At 39.9% G+C, this 22,423-nt stretch overlaps 2 protein-coding genes across 4 annotated transcripts; both read left to right on the top strand.

Moving 5' to 3' along the window:
• Nucleotides 1–1,803: 1,803 nt before the first annotated feature.
• Nucleotides 1,804–8,622, top strand: LOC110055752 (uncharacterized). 2 transcript variants are annotated; one of them, XM_089271807.1, is made up of 7 exons: nt 1,804–2,020; nt 3,773–4,072; nt 4,743–4,896; nt 5,252–5,436; nt 5,794–6,123; nt 6,630–6,947; nt 7,407–8,622. In XM_089271807.1, exons 1-7 carry the CDS (start codon nt 1,933–1,935, stop codon nt 7,895–7,897), a joined length of 1,866 nt encoding a protein of 621 aa, XP_089127933.1. In that variant the 5' UTR covers nt 1,804–1,932; the 3' UTR covers nt 7,898–8,622. The 2 variants fall into 2 exon arrangements, with proteins under 2 accessions (XP_089127933.1, XP_020617812.2); XM_020762153.2 differs by having other exon boundaries at nt 3,770–4,072.
• A 2,072-nt stretch (nt 8,623–10,694) lies between these two features.
• On the top strand, nt 10,695–21,514 carry LOC110055778 (uncharacterized). 2 transcript variants are annotated; one of them, XM_020762180.2, is made up of 12 exons: nt 10,695–10,997; nt 11,090–11,380; nt 13,048–13,491; nt 14,287–14,589; nt 15,081–15,389; nt 15,701–16,015; nt 16,526–17,125; nt 17,252–17,572; nt 18,089–18,436; nt 18,615–18,705; nt 18,883–18,947; nt 19,358–21,514. In XM_020762180.2, the coding sequence occupies exons 1-12, from the start codon at nt 10,913–10,915 to the stop codon at nt 19,396–19,398; spliced, it is 3,213 nt and encodes a 1,070-aa protein (XP_020617839.2). In that variant the 5' UTR covers nt 10,695–10,912; the 3' UTR covers nt 19,399–21,514. The 2 variants fall into 2 exon arrangements, with proteins under 2 accessions (XP_020617839.2, XP_089127536.1); XM_089271410.1 differs by lacking the exon at nt 11,090–11,380 and having other exon boundaries at nt 10,700–10,997.
• Nucleotides 21,515–22,423: the final 909 nt, after the last annotated feature.

Below are 22,423 nucleotides of genomic sequence, written 5' to 3'. Positions count from 1 at the left end.
CAAGACTCATCTCGTTCATAACTAGCCACCATTACAATGCAAATTATGCACTCTAAAACAACCCAATGTACGCATGTAACTGTCACACTCCCCTCCAAACCGGACTAAAAATCACAAACCGGCAACATACACTTCATTCTTTATTTTTCAATCACCAAAGTCCTTGTGTTGATACATACCTTGTGTATCTCACATACTATTTACCTTTACAACAAGAAATTTGATTGGCTGTTCATAGTAGATCCAATCTGACTGGTGTAACATACATACATCTCTCACTCACTCAGTCACTCACTCACCCATTGACCCGTCCGTAACATACCCGACGCGCCAACAAAGAGGTACTTTTTTTTACAAAAAAAAAAAAAACTCAAAAATGATTATCATTAAAATTAACACTCGAGGGAGAATTTTATAGGTGGGTTAATTTCTTTACGATACAGAGGGAGATGCAAATAGTGCAAGGAGCCTTTTGAAGCTAAGCAAGTTGTAATCCAAAATAGCTTTGATAATTAGCCTACAAAAACAAACGCCGAGAAGACCGAGAAATGTCCTGGCGCCGCATAACTTTAACTGTAAAATCAATATTACTTTACGAAGTAATCAGCTACTTGCAAAAAAATTAAACCGTCATTTTCGATATTCTAAATACAACCACGTCACCTGAGATCTGACTCCGTGTTACCTAAACTCTCTGTACCAAAGGGCGACTAACAAATACTATCACATCGCATCCCTACTGCGCGCGATTTTCGCGCCATTAGCGCGCGCTTGCAAGCGCGTGCACATATAAAATGGTGGCCTTTTCTAAACGGCTTGGCTTGCGAGAGACAAATGATCGGGTTTTTTTTTGTTTTTTTTTTTCTCGGAAATGAGTACTTGGACCTAACAATTTTTTTAATTAGTTTGAATGCAGCGATCACCTTCTCGCTATACAGTGAATATAGACCAATTTCTATTGCAGAGTAACAAATTATCACTGAAAATGAGAGCATAGCAAGCACTCGTAAACGATAAGATGTGCCCTCAAAAACACTGCGTGCTTGGAATATATTGAATCCCTGTCGACTAAATATAGGTGGTTTTATCATGAAACGAACATCAAATCGCTCCTTAACATTGATGCAATACATCCATTGTTGTATTTCTCGTTTAACTTTCTGCCTATTTTTCTGCTCTCACAAAGCGTAAAGTGAGTGGTTCAAATATAAACGTTTCTAAAAGCAGATAATTTAAGGAATTATGGGGTTTATTGAGGATCTTCCTGTTCCTAAACGTATGACGGGACCCCCCTTTTTTATTTCAAAATTTAAGGTCTCTCGATATAAGCAGCCAACAGGCAAAATTTGAATGAAAATCTATTGTGCGTTCTTTTTCGGGGGAATGACCTTAAATCTAAACTGCCGGTATTTTAGTTCTTTCTCGACTTTGAGGTAAAAGAACGGATCGGGTTTGTTTTTATTTCCCTTCGACACAAGAAAAAATAGTTTGCTTTGCATGTGAACTCTTCCCATCGTCTGGCAATTAAGTACTCGATATATTTCAGTTTGGTTGAAAAAAAACAAAAAACAAAAAGTGCCACGGCCAACGGCATTAACTATAACATTTAAAGGAGAGAGGAGGGAAAGAGTGTGGAAAAATCAATGAAATAGCTTATTCATTCTGCTGGCGTAAAAGCTATCAGCTAACTCAATCTTAACTCTGTGTTGTATTAAAAGTGAGGTTATGAACGCGACCGACAAAACTCGCCACCTGGTTGGCTCACCACAATGAAAGTGACAGGTTGCGTTTTTGCCGTGTTAGGTCATCAAACAACATTCGTTTTCTCTGTCACTGGCTCCCTCGGCCAAAACAATTCTTTTAATATTTAGTTTACCTTTGGCACGCGTTGTATCACATTTCACCGAGCTTTACACAGCGATTTAAGTAGCCATGTTTGAAGCCGTCTGTTGTTTACGGAGAAGAAGACGAAATGATACATGGCTCGTGATTTCGGCCATCTTTGTGACTTTCTTAACAGGTAAGTCGAGATTCTCTTTTGATTTCACCGCATCTTGAGGAATCAAGCATTCACCGTTTACAAAATAAGTGATTTGTGCTTTAGACATATCAAGCGGCCTATTGGTAGCTAAAATAATGGTAATGCTTTTTAGTAACAACTCTTAAAATCCAACAGGAGCGTAACACAACGATTAGTTTAATTCAACCACCAGCCGCAAATAGTGTCATATGCTTAGTGAAGCCTAACCATGAAAACAACATTGGCTCGGTTATTGAGTGACTCGAGCCTGATCTGTTTTGTTTTTAAATTTCCAATGTTTAGAGAAAGCTAGAAAACGTTTATAATCATAACAGAGAAAGAGAAAATTATTTGTCTATTTTCTCAGGGACTTAGAATCGAGACTTGTAAACGGAAGATTAGAGATCATCGTTTTAAATTTTAGATTCTCTATTGTAGTGTTCGTGGAGGTGCGGTGGCCTCATGGTTAGTGCGCTCATCTCCGGATCCAGCGGTCCGGGTTCGAGCTGTTGCCGGAGTCATTGCTTTGCGTTCTTAGGCAAGGCACTTTACTTTGATAGTGCTTCTCTCCACCCAGGTGTATAAATGGGTATTGGCAAATGTAGTAATGAGGGTTAACCCTGTAATGGACTAGCGTCCCATCCAGGGGGAGTAGAATACTCCTAGTCGCTTAATACAACAAAACTGGGCAAGCTCGAGCTGTCCGGTTGTCCTCCACTGACCTGCCGCAGACGTTACCTTTTCATTATGGTATTTGTCTGCGACCTGGCAACTCAAGATTACAATTTAGACCTCTGACGAAAAATTGATATCTTATAAACTGATTTTTTTTAAACGGAAATTTCTTAAGGGCAAATTTTGGTTCAATATCTTTGATCAGGTGAAATGTATGGTGAATGACTTAAGTTAGGCATTTTTTGTGCAACTTTGCTTCAGTCATAATCATGTTTCATGCTTCCTGAGGCGTTTTATCGTTCTTATTCATTTAACTTATTGTATTTAAAGTAGATCGATAAATACTTAAAATACTAAGGCAATATGATCTTTGTCGGAACAGGTATGTACTCTGGAAAATATCAAAAAGAATGTTTAGTGGATTATAACGTTCGTTACCTCTGAAAATATGGTGGCATCACTCTTTACTAGCTCTCTTCTTGCAGGCGTGTAAATTAATGGGTACTGGCGAATCTAATGCTGGGTTGTAACCCTACGTTGCACAGGCATCACAACCGCGGGGAAGCAGAAATACTCCAAGTCGCTTAATGATACGAAGCTTTGCCCCGAAGGATTCTTCACCCCACCTTTTTTTAATCTTGTCGGCTGTAGCGGTAACGATATCATATGGGAGGGGAAATTATTTAGGACTTGGGACTGAGCTGCATGGCCTATACTTTGAGTTCCACCGCAGGCGGCTTCAGTTTAGCGCAAAATTTAAGCCCATTTGTTGGAAGCAGTTACAAACTGAAGCAAATTATGAGTGAAAAACGAACACGAGATAATATCTTCATTACCTCAATAAACAAATGGTTGGCCTGTTAAAATACTGCTAAGACTTGCGTTAACTTGTTTAAAAATCTATGGTGAAAATGCTCTCAGCAAATTGTTTTTAAATTTTTAATCGTCTTTTTTTATGGGACATAACGGGAACTGTTTGAAACTGACACCCAGGATATATATTATCCCTAAAGGCGAAGAAAGCTAGGTGATAAATTATCTTTGGTTGACTCTTTCCACAATTGTGTTTCTCAGCAGTTTTAGGCCACACGATTCTTGAAGAGTACAGCTGTGGACAGGAAGACATCGAGTACAACGTGACTCTCAGAGGAGGCCAGTTCGCAGGCATTTTCAGAGACCGGGGACCAGTGAAGAACATGCAGGAGTGCATGCACATGTGCTGTAATACTAAAAACTGTGACGTGGCCATGATGCACGGGCCAAAGTGTTTTAGCGTGCGCTGTTTAAATTATTCTGTTTGTGAGACGATTCCCGCGGATGATGAAGATATTGACATGCAGATTGCACATATGACGACTAAAGGAACAGGACAATTGAGTGAGTGTAAATAAGCGCTTGAATTGGCTCTGACAAAGTTTACATCTAGACAGCAAAGCCGCCATTTTCAAGAGCCTATTACAATATTCATGAGATGATTTTTCTGTTAATGATATAGGCATATCGGAGAAAGAATTCTGACTGACAGAATTGCTGAACTTACCGTACCCAAATTCGCAATCAGCCAATTAGAAGCCGTGTCTACTGTCCTAAATGCTACGCTATTAGGTCACTGAGCTGCCGTATGGCTACGAGATCAGGGTCACTTGGCCGAATTTGAGTACGTTAAATACCTAATCGTACCTTTTTGGTACGCTTTGGCGGCGTACCAGACTCGTTTGGTCTCGCCATGGGTATTTCGGCTTGACTACGTTTCGCCAAGATACGAACCATGGCTAGACCACACTAGCCTGATATGCCGCCGACGCTTACCAAAAAGAGACTATTAGGTATAAATGTGCCTTTGTATCTTGTATATTTGCACTTACTAGCATTCGTCATCGAAGTAGCCTGCTTCCATGTGATGTCCTTCATCTCAATACTGTAATCTGCTTATTCTTTGTTGTATGGAGCAGGTAACGATTACTACTTTAAATGTCTAAGAATAGCTCCAGGAAGATTATTTCAGTATTTTTCTCTTCACTATTTTTACCATGTACTTTACTTACAGCCAAAGCCTTGGTAAACGACAGTACAGACAGTTATGATCCCGAGGCCAAGTGTCCTCACAACGAGATCATGTATAACGTGAAACTAATGGGCGGATTAAAAGCGGGAAAATTCACCGACATTGGCAAAGTAAAGAGTATTAAGACTTGCATCAGGTACGTACGACGCTCAATCGATCATATATTGTACATAAATCAGTGAACCTTTGGGTGTCAATACCTGAAATAGTTTCCAAAATATCGACCAATACCCAACTCCGCCCATCGGCCTGGATACCAACAATGTCCGATCTCAGTATGGCTATAAAACTTTTCACTCACGTAACCAGTAACCATGCAAATTTATTGGTTAAAAAAAAAAAAAAGTTCTACTCCCACGAGATTGGTTTGGGACACGAACATACCCGTTACATATTTTGCGGTACCAATATGGCAGACGTGAAGAAAAAAAAAAAGTCAGTTTATAACAGAAGGAAAGTTTCTATTAACTGACCTTTCTTTCAATTTTAAGATATTGCTGTGAGGCCAAAGTGCAGCCCTGCGACCTGGCCTTCATGCTATCTGATCGCTGCTATCTGGTGAAATGCTTCTCAGAAGATAGATGCCAGGCTATCCCAGCGGCTGCTATTGACCATTCGTTTAAACAGAAAATGGCGTTCGTGGCGCCATGGCTATACGAAAAGAACAAGAAAGTTGGTAAGTAATAAAGAATAAAACCCTTGAAAGAACTGTTCAGTGGCTTTCATAGACAACAGTCTCATCCACAGAAGAAAATAATCAAATAATCTCATCAGTTGCACGCCATCTTGGATTCCGTATTTACGCAATCCAATATGGCGTACAACTGATGAGGCTGGTGCTTTAGCGAGATATATTTTGTAGTGCCAGTCTTAACTGTTTTTAAACAGTTTTAGTGACCTTTTACATTGTGTCGAAGGAATATCAAAGAGGATATGTCTTTTAATTTGTACAAACGCTTTAACAAATCGGTCTTCTGTATACAACATTAGCTATTTAAAGTTCTGTAATCATGGATTGTCCTTTCATATTCAGTGAAAATTCCTTCGGGTCAGTCCCCTCATCACTTACAGTGCATTCAAAGTAGACGTTACACAAAATCCCAGCTACTTGATGGACAAGACGCAGGGCTCTTCACAGACGTGGGCCGAGTGGCGAACCCTCAAATATGTACCCGACTGTGCTGCGAAGACCCTTCCTGTGATTTAGCTTACATGTTTGGTCGCACGTGTTTTCTTGTAAAGTGCTACAGCGAGAGGAGCTGTCGGACCATCCCTGATGAGGAGGCTGTGCGTAACGACACTAATTTTGACAGATCTACTCAATACATCATTAAGCGGAAGTTTGGTGTTCGCCTCAGAGATGGTAAGGAAGTTTTACTGTTGTGTTACTCAGTTCCAGAATGGCTGTGTAGAAAAGGTCTTCTAATTCTACTTTGAATTTAATATTTGATTGTCTCTGGGGCAAATTCTTAACGTTCTCTGCAACTTAACTTGATTCGCTCAGGTTTGTCCTGACTCTTCGGTCTCGATTTGTATATAGCCAACTGGTTGGCCCCTCTTAAAGTGGGATTCTTAATAGTTCACGTTCAATTTGCAATTAATTTGTTCACTTACATTGTACTGTGTCCACATTGAACACAAGAGTTATATTTTCAGGGTCACTGACACAAAGACAACCTTTCATTTATTCAGAACATGAGAAGTTTCTAGTTAATTTAACAATTTATACCACATTATCTGATATGAAGTATGATTTAAAGTTAAAAAGAGTAAAATTCTTAACGAGTTATAGTATGAATTTGAAAAAAAGTTGCCTGTGCATATCCTAATTATCTAATCCTTCCTTTCCTCTTATTCCACTTTTTTTAGACGGAACCCCAGTTGTGAGGACTGAGACAAACAAAGAAGAAATTTGTCGTTTGGATGGTGAGATAAGAAACAAAACAATACTGCAGGCCGGTATGGTTTCTGGTAAGCTCACTCACCACAAAGGTGTCAAGGACATTACGTCATGCATCAAGCGATGCTGCGCACAGGAGCAGTGTCACGTGGCAATGATGATGGCAGACAAATGCTATTCTGTGTTCTGCACAAATGAGCAATACTGCCAGCCCAAGCCAGCACCAATGGAGACGCACCACACAAACCCTACAGTGGCTTATGTAAAAAGAGGAGAGATAAGTTTTGGTAATGTGTATGCAGTACTCAGTCTTCTAACATTTAGACTGTTTGTAAACACTACGTTGACCGAGGTTTATCAGCGTTATGAGCGGTTTAAACGCTGGTTAAAAGCCAACGATTAAATCATGCACTAAAAAAAAATTAAATATAATGTTTAGTCTCAGCCCAAATAATAGACATAAGCTTACACAAAAAAAATAATTTGTAAAGATATAATTATTGTATTTGATTGCTACATGACATCAAAATTACCAGTCAGTTTGTTTCGCCTATTGTGACAATTCTCGCAGTAATGCACACGTTTTCAAAGTCGCTAATCGTTCAAACAATCAATCAATCTATCAATCATATCAATCAATCAATCAATTAATCAATCAACACGTTGCGTCTAAGACCTAAGTAAGCTCCATCAGAGGAACGCGTGTGTTGGCTCTGTGTTAACTTTGATCTTTATCTGCCTTTCAGCGCCCAAACCAAGGTCTGTGATGCCACTAATTGAAAGATTTCACCCTAACTTTGAGCAAGCTGTGGAAGAAGAATACGTAGAGGTTGATGATAATGACGCAAATGCTAGCAACGCTGGCAATGGAGACGAGGCCCAACAAAACAGTTCGCAGAGTGACCCAGGAGAAGATAATAACGGCGTACAAATGGAGGAAAGTGGTGAAAATAGAGAAAATGAAAATGACCAAAGTGGGAGTGCAAACAGTGGAGATGACAGTGACGATAGTGGGTCTGGGGACATAAGTGGCGACGCCGTCGAAGGAGAACAAAGCGAGGATCAGTTAAGTGGAGAGAGTGGAACCGAGGACAGCGGCGAAAGTGGAGATGAAGACAACAGCGGGGAAAGTGCAGATGAAGAAAGCGGGGATGGAGACGAGGATTCAGAAGATGAACAACAAGGATTTTCACAAATTAGAAATGCTCCAAGCAACCAAGGCGCTCTTTCTAACTAGTGATACTTTGTTGATAGACTAGTTGTTTTAGGTACAAATAGGGCTCCTTCAGGAATTCACCGTTGAAAATTAACGCTTTTTTTTTCGCTGAAGTCGTATTGTTACTATCAGCTCATCCTTTTTTTGAGCAAACCCGACGACCTAACCTGGAACGATCGATGTCTCTTGGGTTGCATTTGGATTTTGTTAGCTTGTTCTACCGTATGTGCTCTGCCTAGGATACTTAACGACAGAAAATGTTACCGACTGTACTATCGAACTCGGAACGAGTTTTAATGGTTACAACTGTGTAATTGAACGTGTATTTTCCATTTTCCAATTCCCCATAATTCACTCTGTTTGTCCCCCAAATTTTGCATCAACTGTTGTTGTGAAATACTCCTGGGTGTCTGCATTTTCCCAAAAGCATTTCACAGCAATAGTTTGTGCAATTTTGGGGGAACAAACAGAGTGAACAATGGGGAATTGAAAAACAGAGAATTTACCAATTTTCAAGAGGTTTTCTAAGTACAATCAAAATCTCCTGATTTTACCATTTTTTCACGAAGGGAATACGGCTAATTCAGTACCACAAAAAGCAGCCCAAAATGAAACAGTGTATCTTTTACACTTCGATGTAGCTACGACAAGTGGCCGTGATCCAGAAATAATTACGGTTAACAACATGTTTTGTAATGGGACTGAAAATTGTGAATAAACAGAACGTTTTTGTAGATATTGTAAAACTGTGCTTAAAATCAGTGTTATTTTTGCAAAAAAATTAAAATATCGGATATTGGAAGTAAATCAGGAGGTGCGTTTGGGGGATATAAGCTGATCAATAATAAAAACACAGACTAAATCAGAGTGAAGAATAACAGTGAGTTTTCTACTTCAGGTATGTTTTCTACCAAGAACATTCACAGAAGACTACCAATCAGTGAAAAAAAGTCGAACTTGTCTTCTCAGAGCATTTTTTCTTCCCCCAATTTTCACCTCGTTTTTTTTTTTTTATTTATTTATTTTTTCTTTTTTTCTAGCAATAGATTGAAATGCATAAGATATGTTTCACTTTGTAAATAGATATTCTAATCGATCTCAGGTGGAATACCATACAAGAGGCTACATAGGATACCTATCTTAGAAGAAGTTAAAAGTATAGGATTTATATGAAAGAAAGTGTGAAGCGATAAGGGCGCATACACTTTTGGGCTTTGGACAAATCTGCACTCTTAGCTGACAAAAATCAACAAATGAAGCAACAGCTCTATTTTTTGGTCTACCAAAATGTTTATTTCTCGGTAAGTGTCAGAAAAATGACATAATACTCCTAAGCCTTATGATCGCGTTTCTGCTTGGAAACTAAATGGCCATTCGAATTTTGTCCTTTGTGAGATGAGGTTGCCTTAGTGGCATCCAAAACAATGGAGAACAAACATGGACGTGAAAAGATATTCACATGTGGAGTGCCATGTGTCGTCCTTGTGATCATGGTTGCCATGTGTCCGCCTGGTGATTCCAACCATGCAAAGTCATTTTTCGTGCTCATCGAGATATTCACAAAAATCACCAAGCCGTGCCAAAGCTTTTCCACTCGAGTAACCTGATCAATCAAGCGAGCTACATGTTTATCCGCCTCACTGGATTTAGGAGACGCTCCTGTACATTACTTCATGGATCAGCAATGGACCGTAGGCTCCACTTTGAGGGCGATGATATTATCTTGTTATAAGGTCATGAAGGTTCCTGAAAAATCAATGATTTTCCTTCCCTCGTCAGTCGTGTGCAGTCAAGTGGGATTGTGGGATTGAGATTCAAGTGACTCAAGGCAAATGCTTCAGGGCGTTTTGAAGGAGCCCTGGTCCGCTTAACAGGCGAAGCGTTGTTAAAACACTAGATTTTCACGCTTGTGGAGAACGATAAAGCTATCTGACAATGCTGAGAATACCGCTACGAACAAACGGGACAGCGGACTTACACCAGACTTCCAGGACTATACCAAACCGCAAAACTGCAACTGCCATCGTCGAAAGATTTTGAAAAAAACTCCTACTCGTTGAGATAGCTGCCGGGGTTGAATAGTGTCAGAGTTAATGAATTGAGATTTTTCCAATAAGAACATCATTAATTACCTGCGTTTGTGATGCGATAAATTTCATTATTCTTTTTAGTAAAGTATATGTTCGTTTCTGAATCTATGAAAAAGTTCCACTCGAGAGATACTATCATAAAGTACAAGGCCAGTGACATCTGACAGTCAGGGGATTCCCTTGGTGAAAAGCGATTTAAATTAAGTCATGATCATCTCTGTCCATTTTGAACTCAGCTACATTTTGGGATACTCACATGGGGAGAAAAAATATATATATATATATAAATTCTTAGTTGAAATATATCTGAAGTTTAACCTCGATGAAATTGTATTTAAAACTAATGTGTTCGCCCCTGATATTACTGAGGTGCTTTGTCAGTGTCGTTAAAATAGACTTTAACAGAGGTTGCTCCAGCGAAATGGCCCTCTAAACGACGGAACCAGTCTTCCTTTCAACAATTGCATAAATAATAATTTGGTTCTATTCTGTTTTGGATAATTTGGTTCTATCCTGTTTTGTGGGAGAAATCTAGATAAATAGAGACAATCATAACATCGGCTTGTGTTTTTCCATTGTCTGTGTCAAACAAAAACAGGTATTTTGAGGTACCAGTTATCGCTTCCCAGTGTTCGTCCACAGAAATTCTTCATATATGACGGTATGCTAGTGCTTTTAATGACATAAAGAATACCTCTAAAGATTTTACACTTCTGCGTCACGTGAACATGACTGTGTTTGTGATTGGACAGTGGGCGAACCAGTGATGATGTAATTGTATTCCATTGTTCGGCGGGACTGCTAACTGCCCCGAACCTTCAAAACAAAGGAATATAATTTTACTATGGCAAAAAGTTAGAAATAACCATTTTTTTCTCTTTTTTTAAATTTATCTCTTGAAAATATTTCATTTAGGAATTCTTTTAAAATTTAGAATAATGCTACAATGCGGCTGAGAAGGAGAACCTTGACAAGTCAAAGGAACATGTACATTCGAGTATTGCTGATATGCCTCTGTGTCCTTTGTAAAGGTAAGTAAATTCGCGCAGATCGATTTCTTTGGTTATCCAGTTGTGTGTGCTAAAATACTGTTTGACTAATATTTATTCGTGTGTGAATCTAGTCAAGTGCTCCTCCAACTACCTCGAAAACTGTAAGAACACGAAAATCGAGGAGAATGTCACGTTAAAGGGTGGTATAGGAGCCGGGACATTTCGAAAGCTTGGTAAAGTGACAAGCATGGAGTCTTGTATAGAACTTTGTTGCAAAACGTCGACTTGTGATGTCGCGTTCCTCTCGGCGGCTAAATGCTATGGAGTTGAATGCGTGAGTGATGAGGAGTGCAAGGCTACAGCGACTGACACATCAGATATTAAGGTCCTCATAGCACACGTGCGAACGGGCCATAAAAAAGGTTAGTGCATGGGCAGTTAATACGGTGGAAGTAAATAAGCAGCTTTGAGGCTTTACGTGCAAACTTGGCTTATGTCGCTGTCAAGCCGGGCCTTTTACGGTAGTCCGTTATCCTGCTTTTGAAGAGAAAAGCGAGGCGTTATTCAAAGGCGGAAATGGATTATTTAAGTCTGACGTGGCATTGAATTTTTTTTTTTTTTCACAAAAAGAAAGCTCTTATCGGCAATGTTCTCTTGTTAGCTTTATACTACTTTACTTTTGCATTCGGCTCTTGTGCTTTATGGTGCATGCGAGGACTGATTTTGCGCTTGGGATAAATTTCAGTGGAGCGAAAGATAATTTCTACGGCGATTAAGCTCATTAATCTTTGATCGCGTTCAGATTTGAAAGCCTGAAAGGTAGCTAACCACCCGGAGAAGAAAAAATGGCAAGGCAGGTTGTTAAGCGACGTTCTCCAGCTTTCCGTTAAAAATGGCGTTTTGACGATGATATTTTCGGAAGTTCACTTAACACTTTTTATTTTTAACTACTGTCATTTTTGGATGTGGAAAGTGTTTGCCTCATTTAAAAAAGTCTTGACATCAAAAACTCAAAAGCTTCGTTATACGAGGTTACAAGGCGATTCACGATTACAAGCTGGGACAACGAGCTGTTTCGAGACGCTTTTGAGAGGGACTGTCAGCGACTTAACGCCAAAGTCATATTTAAATATATATATATATATTTTTATCAAAAATTAAGTTCTTCAAGCACACACAACCGGATAACTAAAAACTTATAGCTCGTTTTAGTAACTTTCAAACCGGCTCTTGGCAATACTTGCAGTTTAATTAATTCCATGGTATTAATATGAAACCTAGTTATTTTTTGCTATGGCAAATTTAATCAGAGGTCCTTATTTCAACGCAATATCAAACTGTTTTTCGTATAAACTGCATTGTGCACCAGACCTCCTCGTTCTGGAACAGTATCTAAGGAAACTCGGATGATTGGGTGGCGATGCCGAACAGACTGTTCTTACTATCTGATACTTAATATGACGAAAAATATTAATCTTCGGTCAGGTTATCTTTTGCTTAGTAAGGAGGAGAGAAATCAAGGGGACTTTCAAGTTAAAAAAAACACAGGATGATCTTTCTTCAGTACTATACATGTTTTCAGAAGGGGAAAGGATAGCTTGACCGAAGTTAAAGCTCATTTCGGTACTTTCTTTTCCTGACTTTTAAATCTTAGGCTCTAATCAAACGGCGAACTTTACATGAGTCGAACGAAACTGAATCTAGTAAGTTCATGATAAGTTCGACGTTTGACTTAACTCAGCTCGTCCAACTGAATTTAGATCTAACAGCACGTTCAATCTGTCAGCTTCAGACAGATGGAACGTGTTGGTCGATCTGTATTCGAATTAAGATCGACGTTTGATCCAACGGTCGAGCTTTATCCATTTGGGTCGACTCAAATGGCAATTTAGTTCGTCTCGCGTGAAGATCGACGTTTGACCTTGGCTTAACGATACTAAATGGGTCCAAAATTTCGAAGCACGCAAGACTTTATATTTTTGCGGCAGTCGAAAAAGGTTATTTCTGGCGTTCTTCTCGTAGTAAATTAGAATTGTTTTATGATACAATCATGCCATAAAAGCTGTTTTATCTCTCATTTCCATTGCAGATAATACCTCGCTTGCTTTCATCACTCCGAATTTCACATCGAACGTGAAACCGCATCCGAACGGATTTCTGGGCCCAAATCAGGGGCTATCTACCAACACCCCAAAGGGCCTCATAGCCCAGGGACAAAAATCATTAAACAATGTAAACCCCTCAATGGCTGGACAATGTCAGCCGGGGAAAGTATTCAAAGAAGTGACTTTAAAAGGCGGCATCAACGCCGGCACATACAAGGATGTTGGCTCTGTGAAAAGCATGGAGGAATGTTCAAGTAAATGTTGCGAGTTTGCGGCGTGTGATTTAGCATTTATGCTTTCTAGTAGATGTTATCTTGTTGGATGTTCGGAAGGCAAGAACTGTCAAATACAAAAAGCAAAGCCTTCCCCCTATCATCCTTCTGTGACTTACATTGAGCGATGGAACAAGGAAGGTGTCAAACATTCAGGTAATTAAGAAGCAGTTTACTGGGTTTATTATTCAGATATGTTTTTGCAAACATGAGCTTTCTTCAGGCTCAGAATGCCGCTCGCTGTCCAACGAGATGTTAAAGCGTACGCGACAATGCCGATTGGTATCATGGGTAATACTAGTTTGGTGTTACTGGTTGAGGTTCACGGTGGCTCAAAAAGGAAGGAGAAAGCTTGAATACACGTGTTATTTCTGTTTTCTTATACCATGTTGAAACACCTGAAGCTTCAGTCAAGCAAACGTAAACCACCATTCATTACCCATTATCGCTTACGCTGTTACACTTTTGTAGGAACTGTCTCGAAATAGCTGTACCGAGTTGTAATCATAGTAGCATGACTGTAGGATTGTAACTTTGGGGAATGCGTTTTGTCTTCAACTATGCCATTTTTAGTATCGGAACGTATCGATTGCTTCCTCAGTTATAAATTGACAAATACCTAATTTGAGAATTGTTAGATATCTCTATTATCAACATGCAAATCGTTGTGATGTGTTCACGTTAACTGCATAGAGTAAACATTTCTTAAGATAGATGAACCTCGAAAATACATAGTAGCAAAGATGGACGAAGTTTAGTGTACGCGGGATTCAGGAATACGGAAAGTGCGTTCTTTTCCGAGAGGAACTGCAAAAAGAGGCACAGGTTCGAGAGGATTTCATTATAAAAAAAGTGTCATGTGTTTATACATGTAATACCTTCGAGAGGTTTGATGCGTGTTTCTTCTGTTTTTTTTTTTTGTGTGTGTGTGTTTTTTTGTTTTTTTTTTAGTTTTTCTGAGCGATTCAGCTGAAACCAAATTCACCTGCCCGGCAGTGAAGCCCTTAACCAAGGTCACACTCAAAGGAGGACTTAAAGCTGGTGATTTTACAGACACCGGCAAAGTCGGAAGCATTAAGGAATGTTACGAGACATGTTGTCAACAAAGCACGTGTAACCTGGCCTTTATGCTGGGTCAAAACTGTTTTTCAGTCAAGTGTTACAATAAAGACTTGTGCAGCACCATTCCAGCGCAGCCTTCCATTTTCAATCCACAAATTGCGTACGTTTGGAATAGGAATGAAATGAAAAATGGTGAGTGAGCAATTTTTTTGTCCTCAAAGAGATTTTGCACAAGTAAATAGCGTAATTAAGTTACTCCTGAGAGTTAAAGAATAATATATAACTACTCCTAAGAAAATAAAATTCAGATCATATTTAGAAAACAAACATCGAATTTGTGTTGAGTTCCCCAATAAACAACAGCTAGAGAATGCCAGACTGGGGTGTTGTCTACAAACTTGAAAGTTAGAACCACTTTGTACATCGTAATAAACAGTACCAGATGAAAGTGCTGCTCAATAGCTTTCACTGGAATGGCCAAACACTAGGGTTTCAAACACAGACGTAAAAGTTACAACCACCTTACATGAACGGTATTATAACTGATTAATAACAGATCAATAACTTTCACGCTTTTTACAATGTAGAAAAATATATACTCACATTATAGGGACAGTGGCTTGAAAGTATGTTTCATTGCAACAACATAACTCTTTGAAATACTTATTTTAATTTCTCGTCAGATTCACCGAAGAATCAAATACTGAAAGCACAAGTGGTTTGTCCAGCTGGAAAGGTTCAGGAAAGCGTCACCCTCGTTGGCGGAATCACATCTGGGTACTTTCGCGACCACGGCAAAGTCAAAGACATGCAGAAATGCCGCCGAATTTGTTGCGAGATGCCGCACTGTCATCTCGCCTTCATGCTCTCTTCCAATTGCTTTTCAGTGGCGTGCAAGAGCGCCAGCGCCTGCAAGACGCAGCCGGCTAATCCATCAAGATACAGTCCGAAGATATCGTACGTGAGGAATTTTGACACTAATCAGCTACTAGGTAAGATTTAGTTTTATCACAGTTTTTGTAAAAAGTTGTGTATTGTTGTTAGATAATATAGTAATTCATTGTGCTACCGTAAGATCCTGGTTGAAAGATCGCAGGTCAGTCGCGGCTAAGAAGTCAGTTCTGTGAGCAGCGAATAAACTATGTTTGAACTATTGACTCCAAGCTGAGTAACCCCGTAAGTGTGGAACGTCGCAGTCCTGTCTCAGATTTTGTGGACGCGAGACGGTTGTGTCGGCACTAAACGACAATTGGACAGTCTAGATGGTCTTAAGTTAAATCGATTTGTTTATCAATAATCTCAGGACTTCCAAAGCCCGCCGAGCAGCAGACGAAAGAAACTATCCCTGGCTTGGCGCAGACACCTCTGACACAACCTTCAATGCCAGGACAGACACCTCAAATTCCTGGACTAAACGCTCCAACTGCAGACGCAACGCAGACAGCTCAGTTTTCGCAGACACAATTACAAGGACAGACACCGTTGCTAGGGCAGCCACAGCAGCAGCAGCCTTCACCACTCGTGCCACCCCCACTACCTCCGTCACCTTTTGGCTCGCAATTGGGGCAGAAACCTATGATACCAATGCCGGGACTCTCAGTCAGTGACAACGGCGCAGGTTCGTTACATATAGAAACGAAACAAAACTTGCTGCAGATTTATAATTGAAGCCGTTTAATTATTGCTTTTTAAATTTAATAAATCAATGGTGATTTCAAAGTGACAGCAAGACAACGCTACCGTTTGTAATTCTTATTTTAAAAGGGACCATAAAACCTCGGGTATGTAAATATCAGAGCTCAAGTTCATGGAGAGCAGTTAACGGATACCAGAATTTAGAACAGACGGTGGAATGAAATTATGCTTAATCTCAAGTCAACTACGTTAATTTTAAAATCACATACATTAAAGTTAAAATGCTTAATCAACAGTATAATATAACAGTAACATCAAAGAGCGACGTTTGAATGTTAGGAATAACCTTTTAAACGACACATGGCAATTTATTCTGATGTTCTGCTGATTCAAATATCATCAGTTTAGATTAACTTGATTTAATCATTTTTCATTAAAGCGCATTTATGCTGTAAGATGAATACTAACGGAATTTTGGCGACTTTTTACACAGCTATGCAATTTCCAATGCCTCCCTCGGCACCTGCAGAACAAGTAACGCCCGTCGCACCAGTGACTTCGGGCGGAAATCAGCCTATTGCCAGTCAGCTTGAGACAAAGAAAACAGAAATTCCGGCTGCTCAAAACGACCAAAGTCTTAAAAGCCAGATAAAGTCAGCTGCAGCTGGGCAGGCCATGACGATGAATATCGTAAACGGAAAGATTCAATTAACAACCGTCGGAGGATCGAATAAGTCCGAAGATTCTTCCGAGAAAACTTCGGAAAGTTCTCAAACTTCCGAGTCGAAAGGAGATAAGAAGAGCGACTCGGGAAAGAAGGAATGCGAAAAAGCGAAGGTGCTTAACAATGTTACTCTCAAAGGTGGAAAGAAAGCTGGAAAGTTTAATAACCACGGTGATGTCAAAGGAATGGAAGAATGCCAGGATATCTGCTGCAAGGATGACAAGTGTCACGTGGCCTTTATGCTCGGCAAGACATGTTACTCCGTTACTTGCAAGAATGAAGAGCTCTGTGAACACACCAAAGCTCCACCAACGGACTTTAATCCACAGCTTTCGTATGTGAGGCCAATAGAAACCTCTAGCAGAAAAGGTGAGTTGATTTGTGAAGAAAACCTATGAAAATGTACCGCTGAAAACGCGACCTGATTAGCTCCCCTGTTGGCTTTCACTTTCTCTACCCTTCCCCTGATTAATAACGTTCGTATTTACAATTCAGAGTCCAGTAAAGCTCCTACCATCCCTCCAGAGCCAAAGGACCTCAAATGCAAACACAGCAACATCACAAATGACAAGGACCTGCCGAACGGAGTCCATAAAAACAACTTCACAATCGTCAAAGACGCTAATTCCATGGCCAAGTGCATGGAAAAATGTTGCGACAGCAAGGACTGTGACTTGGCGTACATGGTGGAGAGGAAGTGTTATTCTGTGTCGTGTTCCAGCAAAGAGGATTGCCGTCCTGTATCGGTGAAGGCGTCCAAGAAGACACCTCTTATTTCGGCCATGGTGATGAAAGTTGAACCTAAGGAAGAGACAGGTAATAGTTTTGGATACAGTACCTTATTCAGTGCTGGTAATCTTGAACGCGATGTATTCCTAGTTTTTGCAGAAAAAAAGATGTCACAATTCTTGAATAAACCACATATCCAGCTATCTGGAGGACCTCGCAGTGTCTTAAGCTGTCGCTAAAGCAATGAGTTATCATAGCAGTTGACCCTATTTCACTCGCTCGGGTTCCTGTAAACTTTGGTTAACTAATTCATTTATGGGTATTGATTCGTGTATTAAAGCAAATAAAATAAATGTAAATGACTTTATTTTAGTCAAGTGTCGTATGTATAAATTAACAAGTGAATAAACAAACGTTTCGTCCAAGAAAATGGGTTCAATTGTTACACGCGTTATGGAAATACTTGTTGCTCGAGGGTTTAGAGAAGAGAGGAATTAAAGCAAAAGGCATGACGGGTTCACCGAATAAGAGATACATTGGGATACTAGGATTTACAGTAGAGGGGAAAAGGGTTACTTCCAAACTCTTTGATTACCTTCACAGACTTGTCCGCGATTGCCTCTCCGCCAGAAGATTCCACAACTACAGATTTTGCATCCCAAGTAGGAAATTGCAGGCTGGACAGTAGGATCTCGAACGATATCAAACTCCGGGCAGAAAGTACAGCCAGTAACTTCACAGATATGGGTAAAGCAGAAGATATCCACAGATGTATCGGACGCTGCTGCGCTCGGCCTTCATGTGATATCGCTTATTTACTGAATGACAAATGTTTCGCGGTTCAGTGCCTTGATGGGGTCTTGTGCCAGACCAGCGCAGAACCTGCATCGCCAGGGGCAAACGTCAAGTTGGCTTATATGAACAGGGGAGCATCTGGACAGAAGGAAAAAGGTGAGTGTGAGGTTGGGGTGACAAGATCTCTGGGTGGTAAGTTGGTTGTTTAGGGTGGTAAGATCGTACCTCTCTCCTATGTCACTGGAATCTAAGACCTTATAACATTGGTGACAATCTGATTCACTGTACAGCGCTTCACGCCCTTTATAAATATTTTTATCCTCCTTTTCTGCAGATTGGATGATTGTGTACATTATCGTCGCTTCACTTGCGTTCGTGGCAGGAATTGGTGGAGTAATATGGGCGGTGTGTATTTGCACAAAAAGGTGAGAAGAAAATGTCATATTTGTCATATTACTTTCACGTTATGTTTGCCAGTAAGGCTTAAAATGATGAAATAGAAACTAAACGTCCATTTCGCACAGCTTGTGCGAATCTAAGAGCACTTTATATGGAAAAAATGTCTGAACCATTTTTACAGCTGACTTTGTGACTCATTGCAGACAAAAACTTCGCAAACAAAGAAGAATGTTGGATGATGAAGAAGACGACGAAATGCTACCCAAACGTAAGTCTGATATTCCCGTTATGATAAGTGAAGAAATTAATCGTTCTAGAAGTCAATAATTAACCTAGCAGGAGGTCTGGGAGAATCTTGACTGAGGTTGTGAGTACAGATCGAACGCAGTGACTTTATTTTTTTTTTCTCATCAGGCTTTTTGGCACTTATTCGATATTTTTGTATTTTAGTTTGCAACTTTTTCCGAAAAATGTGACCGGTCAGGATGCCGGTCTAGAGGGGAAAATCTAGGCCACGGTCAATATTGATTTCAGCCAATCAAATTCGTGGGTTTGGTGATTCCCAGTCCTAGTGAGACACAGCCATATAATAATACATCTTCTAAAATAAGAAAGAAACCTATTATGACATTCCTTTTTTTTTTTTTTTTTTTCTGTTTTTGCTTTTCTTTTCATCAGCTACTCAGACTAGATACAGAACACCGATGCCAAGATACTGACGATGAAAACTTCATAACCGAGACAATACGTGAGCTGCATGCCCTCTTGACCATTAGGGCACTTGGACATCATCACCATCAGGGACTTGTAACACCTCTAACTTTTAACTTGTTTTAATCGGGAGTTTCCGTAATCTTCGGAACGTGAGTGAGTGAGAAATAGAACCAAGTGAGGCCAAAAAGGACAACAGTAGTGAAGATGCAAACGATACCAGTCAGCCTCCGAAGCTCACGAGAACAACAACAACCTGAATAAAAATCGAAATAGGTCGGTCTTTGACCTCAGATCCAAACACACGTCCCTCACTGTGCATGCTCTGTTGCATGACCGCTGGCCACGAGGAAAGTATGTTTTTGGAACGAGACTGATGGACGCTTCGAAAGAAGACTTTTGTAAAGGAAAGCTTAGGTGGTCAAGCTATCATTTTTTAGATTATATTTCTTTTATCTTAAAGCTGCTTTACTTGGTGACTAAGAGCAAGAATTTATACTCAACAAATAGTTAATGTATATCTATTGCAAGTTTGATAAAAGACTTGTGAGTACAGCGCGGCTTGCAATCGCGTACTAAGAAAACTTTGACTTATTAATTTTAAGTTATGGTTACCAGCTGTGACAGAGCCCATTGAGCTCGACCAAAACACGCAAATTCCACTCAACCGTTTACCCGGCCACATCCATGACAATACTGGGTGGTAAAACTCGTCATTCTTTTGATAATTATTTTAAAGGAGAAGGTCACTTCAAAAAGCTTACTCTTTTTGTCTTTGCCTATGGAAAGTAAACATTCAGCTTTTCCACTCACCGAAGTTTCAGCCTCTGAAGTGCCCGCTATCCTGAAGAAATTCGTCTCGAAAGAAGGGGCTGCCATTTTGAAACTGTCTTGACAGTCAGGCCGTGTTCATGTGACTCATTCTGTCCGACTCAAAATTGTTGGGAAGGAGGAAAACCTGCAAATGACTTGGCATCGTTCACAAGGTCAGCAAATTTTTTTTTCCAAGCGATCATCCACTTCACTATCTTCAATGCTATCATTTCGGAGTTTGGGGCATATTTGGCTCAAAATAATGTGGCTAAAGAGCAGCCATAACCCAGAGTGGTAGTTAAAAAGGCTCTTCGGAAGCCATTTAGGCAAAATCTCTCGGACGGAATGACGTCACGAAAACGCGGCCTGTCTGCTGAGTACTGTTCAAAATGGCGGCAGCGTTGTTCAAATTTGGGCTTCTTTGGAGGCAAATTTCCTAAGGAAAACCTGTACTTTAGAGTCTGAAACGTCGGCGAGTTGCTAAACTTAGAGCAAGTTGTTATTAGCGTTGACAAAAAATATACGTTTTTTGGAGTGACCTTCTCCTTTAACCTATATGTTTAAAACTATGTACCGTATTGGAAACAGAGGATGAACCGAGATTATTTAGTAATTATCGACGTCAAGAATTCATGGTTAATTAAACACAAGCGGCGTATTTTAGTATTGGTTAGCACAAACATATTTTGTACTCACTTCTATATATTTTACTTCATGGATGGTTCTTTGCTATTAAAGTCAACTATTTTGACGTGTTACTAAACTTGCATCCAGGGATCATTTTCGTTATCCATAATCTGTGCCTAAAACTACAAGCTTTTTTTAACAAAAGATGTACAGTTTGGCTTGATACGGATCTCGATCACCGCAAGAATGTATTTTTTTGCCTTTAAACCAACAAATATAATCTTAAAACGACTATAGCAGAGACCAGAAGACGTCGTATTTATCGGAGGTGAAATATTGTTCTAGTGAGAATGATTTATTGGACAAGGTCAGCACAAAATGCAAAGAGAGGCTCCGCTTTTAGATTTCTCTTGCAAAGAAGTACTGTGCCTTTTCAAGGCGACAAGCAAGACGTCACGAAAACAACTTCCACAATTTAAAACTCTGGTATATATCTGCTTACGGGAAATTTGACTGTGTTTTAAGACAATATGCTGTTTAGTTTTCCTTTGGCAACGAATTGTTCTGTGTCAGTTCCTCAAAATATTTTATAGTGTTTATTTTTTTGAATAGGTGATAAAGTGTATTTAGTTATTACTTACTTGCAATCGTGGAATAGAAATTTAATAAATATATTTTAAAATAGTTTTTCTCTCAGTTATTTGTACGAGTCCTAATAACCTTCCCCCCAGCGTCAGTTTCATCCACTTCTTTGTGGCACGAAGTGACTCGAAGTAAAGGCACTAATCAAGTATGAATTTTCTCCTGACGAGACGGCCGGGTTGGCGCAAAAAAACAATGGTACGGGGTATTGACCCTTTTTTGCACCTGGTTAAATTAAACGCAAGATCAACTTCGAACTTGGACCAGCATACTTTCTCTGGTGAATTTAAAGCCCAACGTAATACCAAAACCAGATTAACGTACATTTCTCATTATGTCCTTCGAATTGTTTTCTAGTCTTGAATTGTCTACTGTAGTTCGGATTCCAAAGATTATGGGGTTTTCACAAGAAGTGATGGCTGCCCAATAAAATGCTTAAGAAACGCATATTTCTGTTATGTAAAAACGTCCTGTTATTCAGAGCACCAACATGGAAACGCTGCATAATCTTGATCGGCCCTATTGTTCTAATCTTAACCCTTTGTTGTTGGAAGCGAAGTCTTTCTGACAACGAGACTCTGACCTGAGCTACAGTATTCGTCGAGCCTTACCTTGTAAAGAGCGACTCCCGCAGTTGGAGACACCTCCGTTATACGGTCACTTAACTCAGGTCCTGTGATGTCTGCACTAAAGAGAAACCCATAGAATCGAAGTGCAGTATAGTTTTAAGAATACTATGTGGAAGAAGCTACATGTGCAGAGGGAGAAACTGTAGTTGCTAGAGTCGCTGATAGAAGCTAGCGTAGCCTCTGGCTGCGTCTCTAGCTACTTTCACGCTTCTTTTGTCTTCTCAAAACCTGCCGTGGGAAAATAGTGATTCTTCTGTTTGGGTCTCTTCTCGACCCCAAGGAGGACACCGCCCAAAATGTCAGATTGTCTTAACAGTTAAAG

Source organism: Orbicella faveolata, unplaced genomic scaffold (genome assembly GCF_042242905.1).
Source record: "Orbicella faveolata isolate gen_17 unplaced genomic scaffold, um_ofav_v1 contig_34, whole genome shotgun sequence".
In the NCBI taxonomy this organism is placed as follows: Eukaryota; Metazoa; Cnidaria; class Anthozoa; order Scleractinia; family Merulinidae; genus Orbicella; species Orbicella faveolata.
Note: the sequence above shows the minus strand (reverse complement) of the source record. Positions and strands in the feature narration are given on the sequence as shown.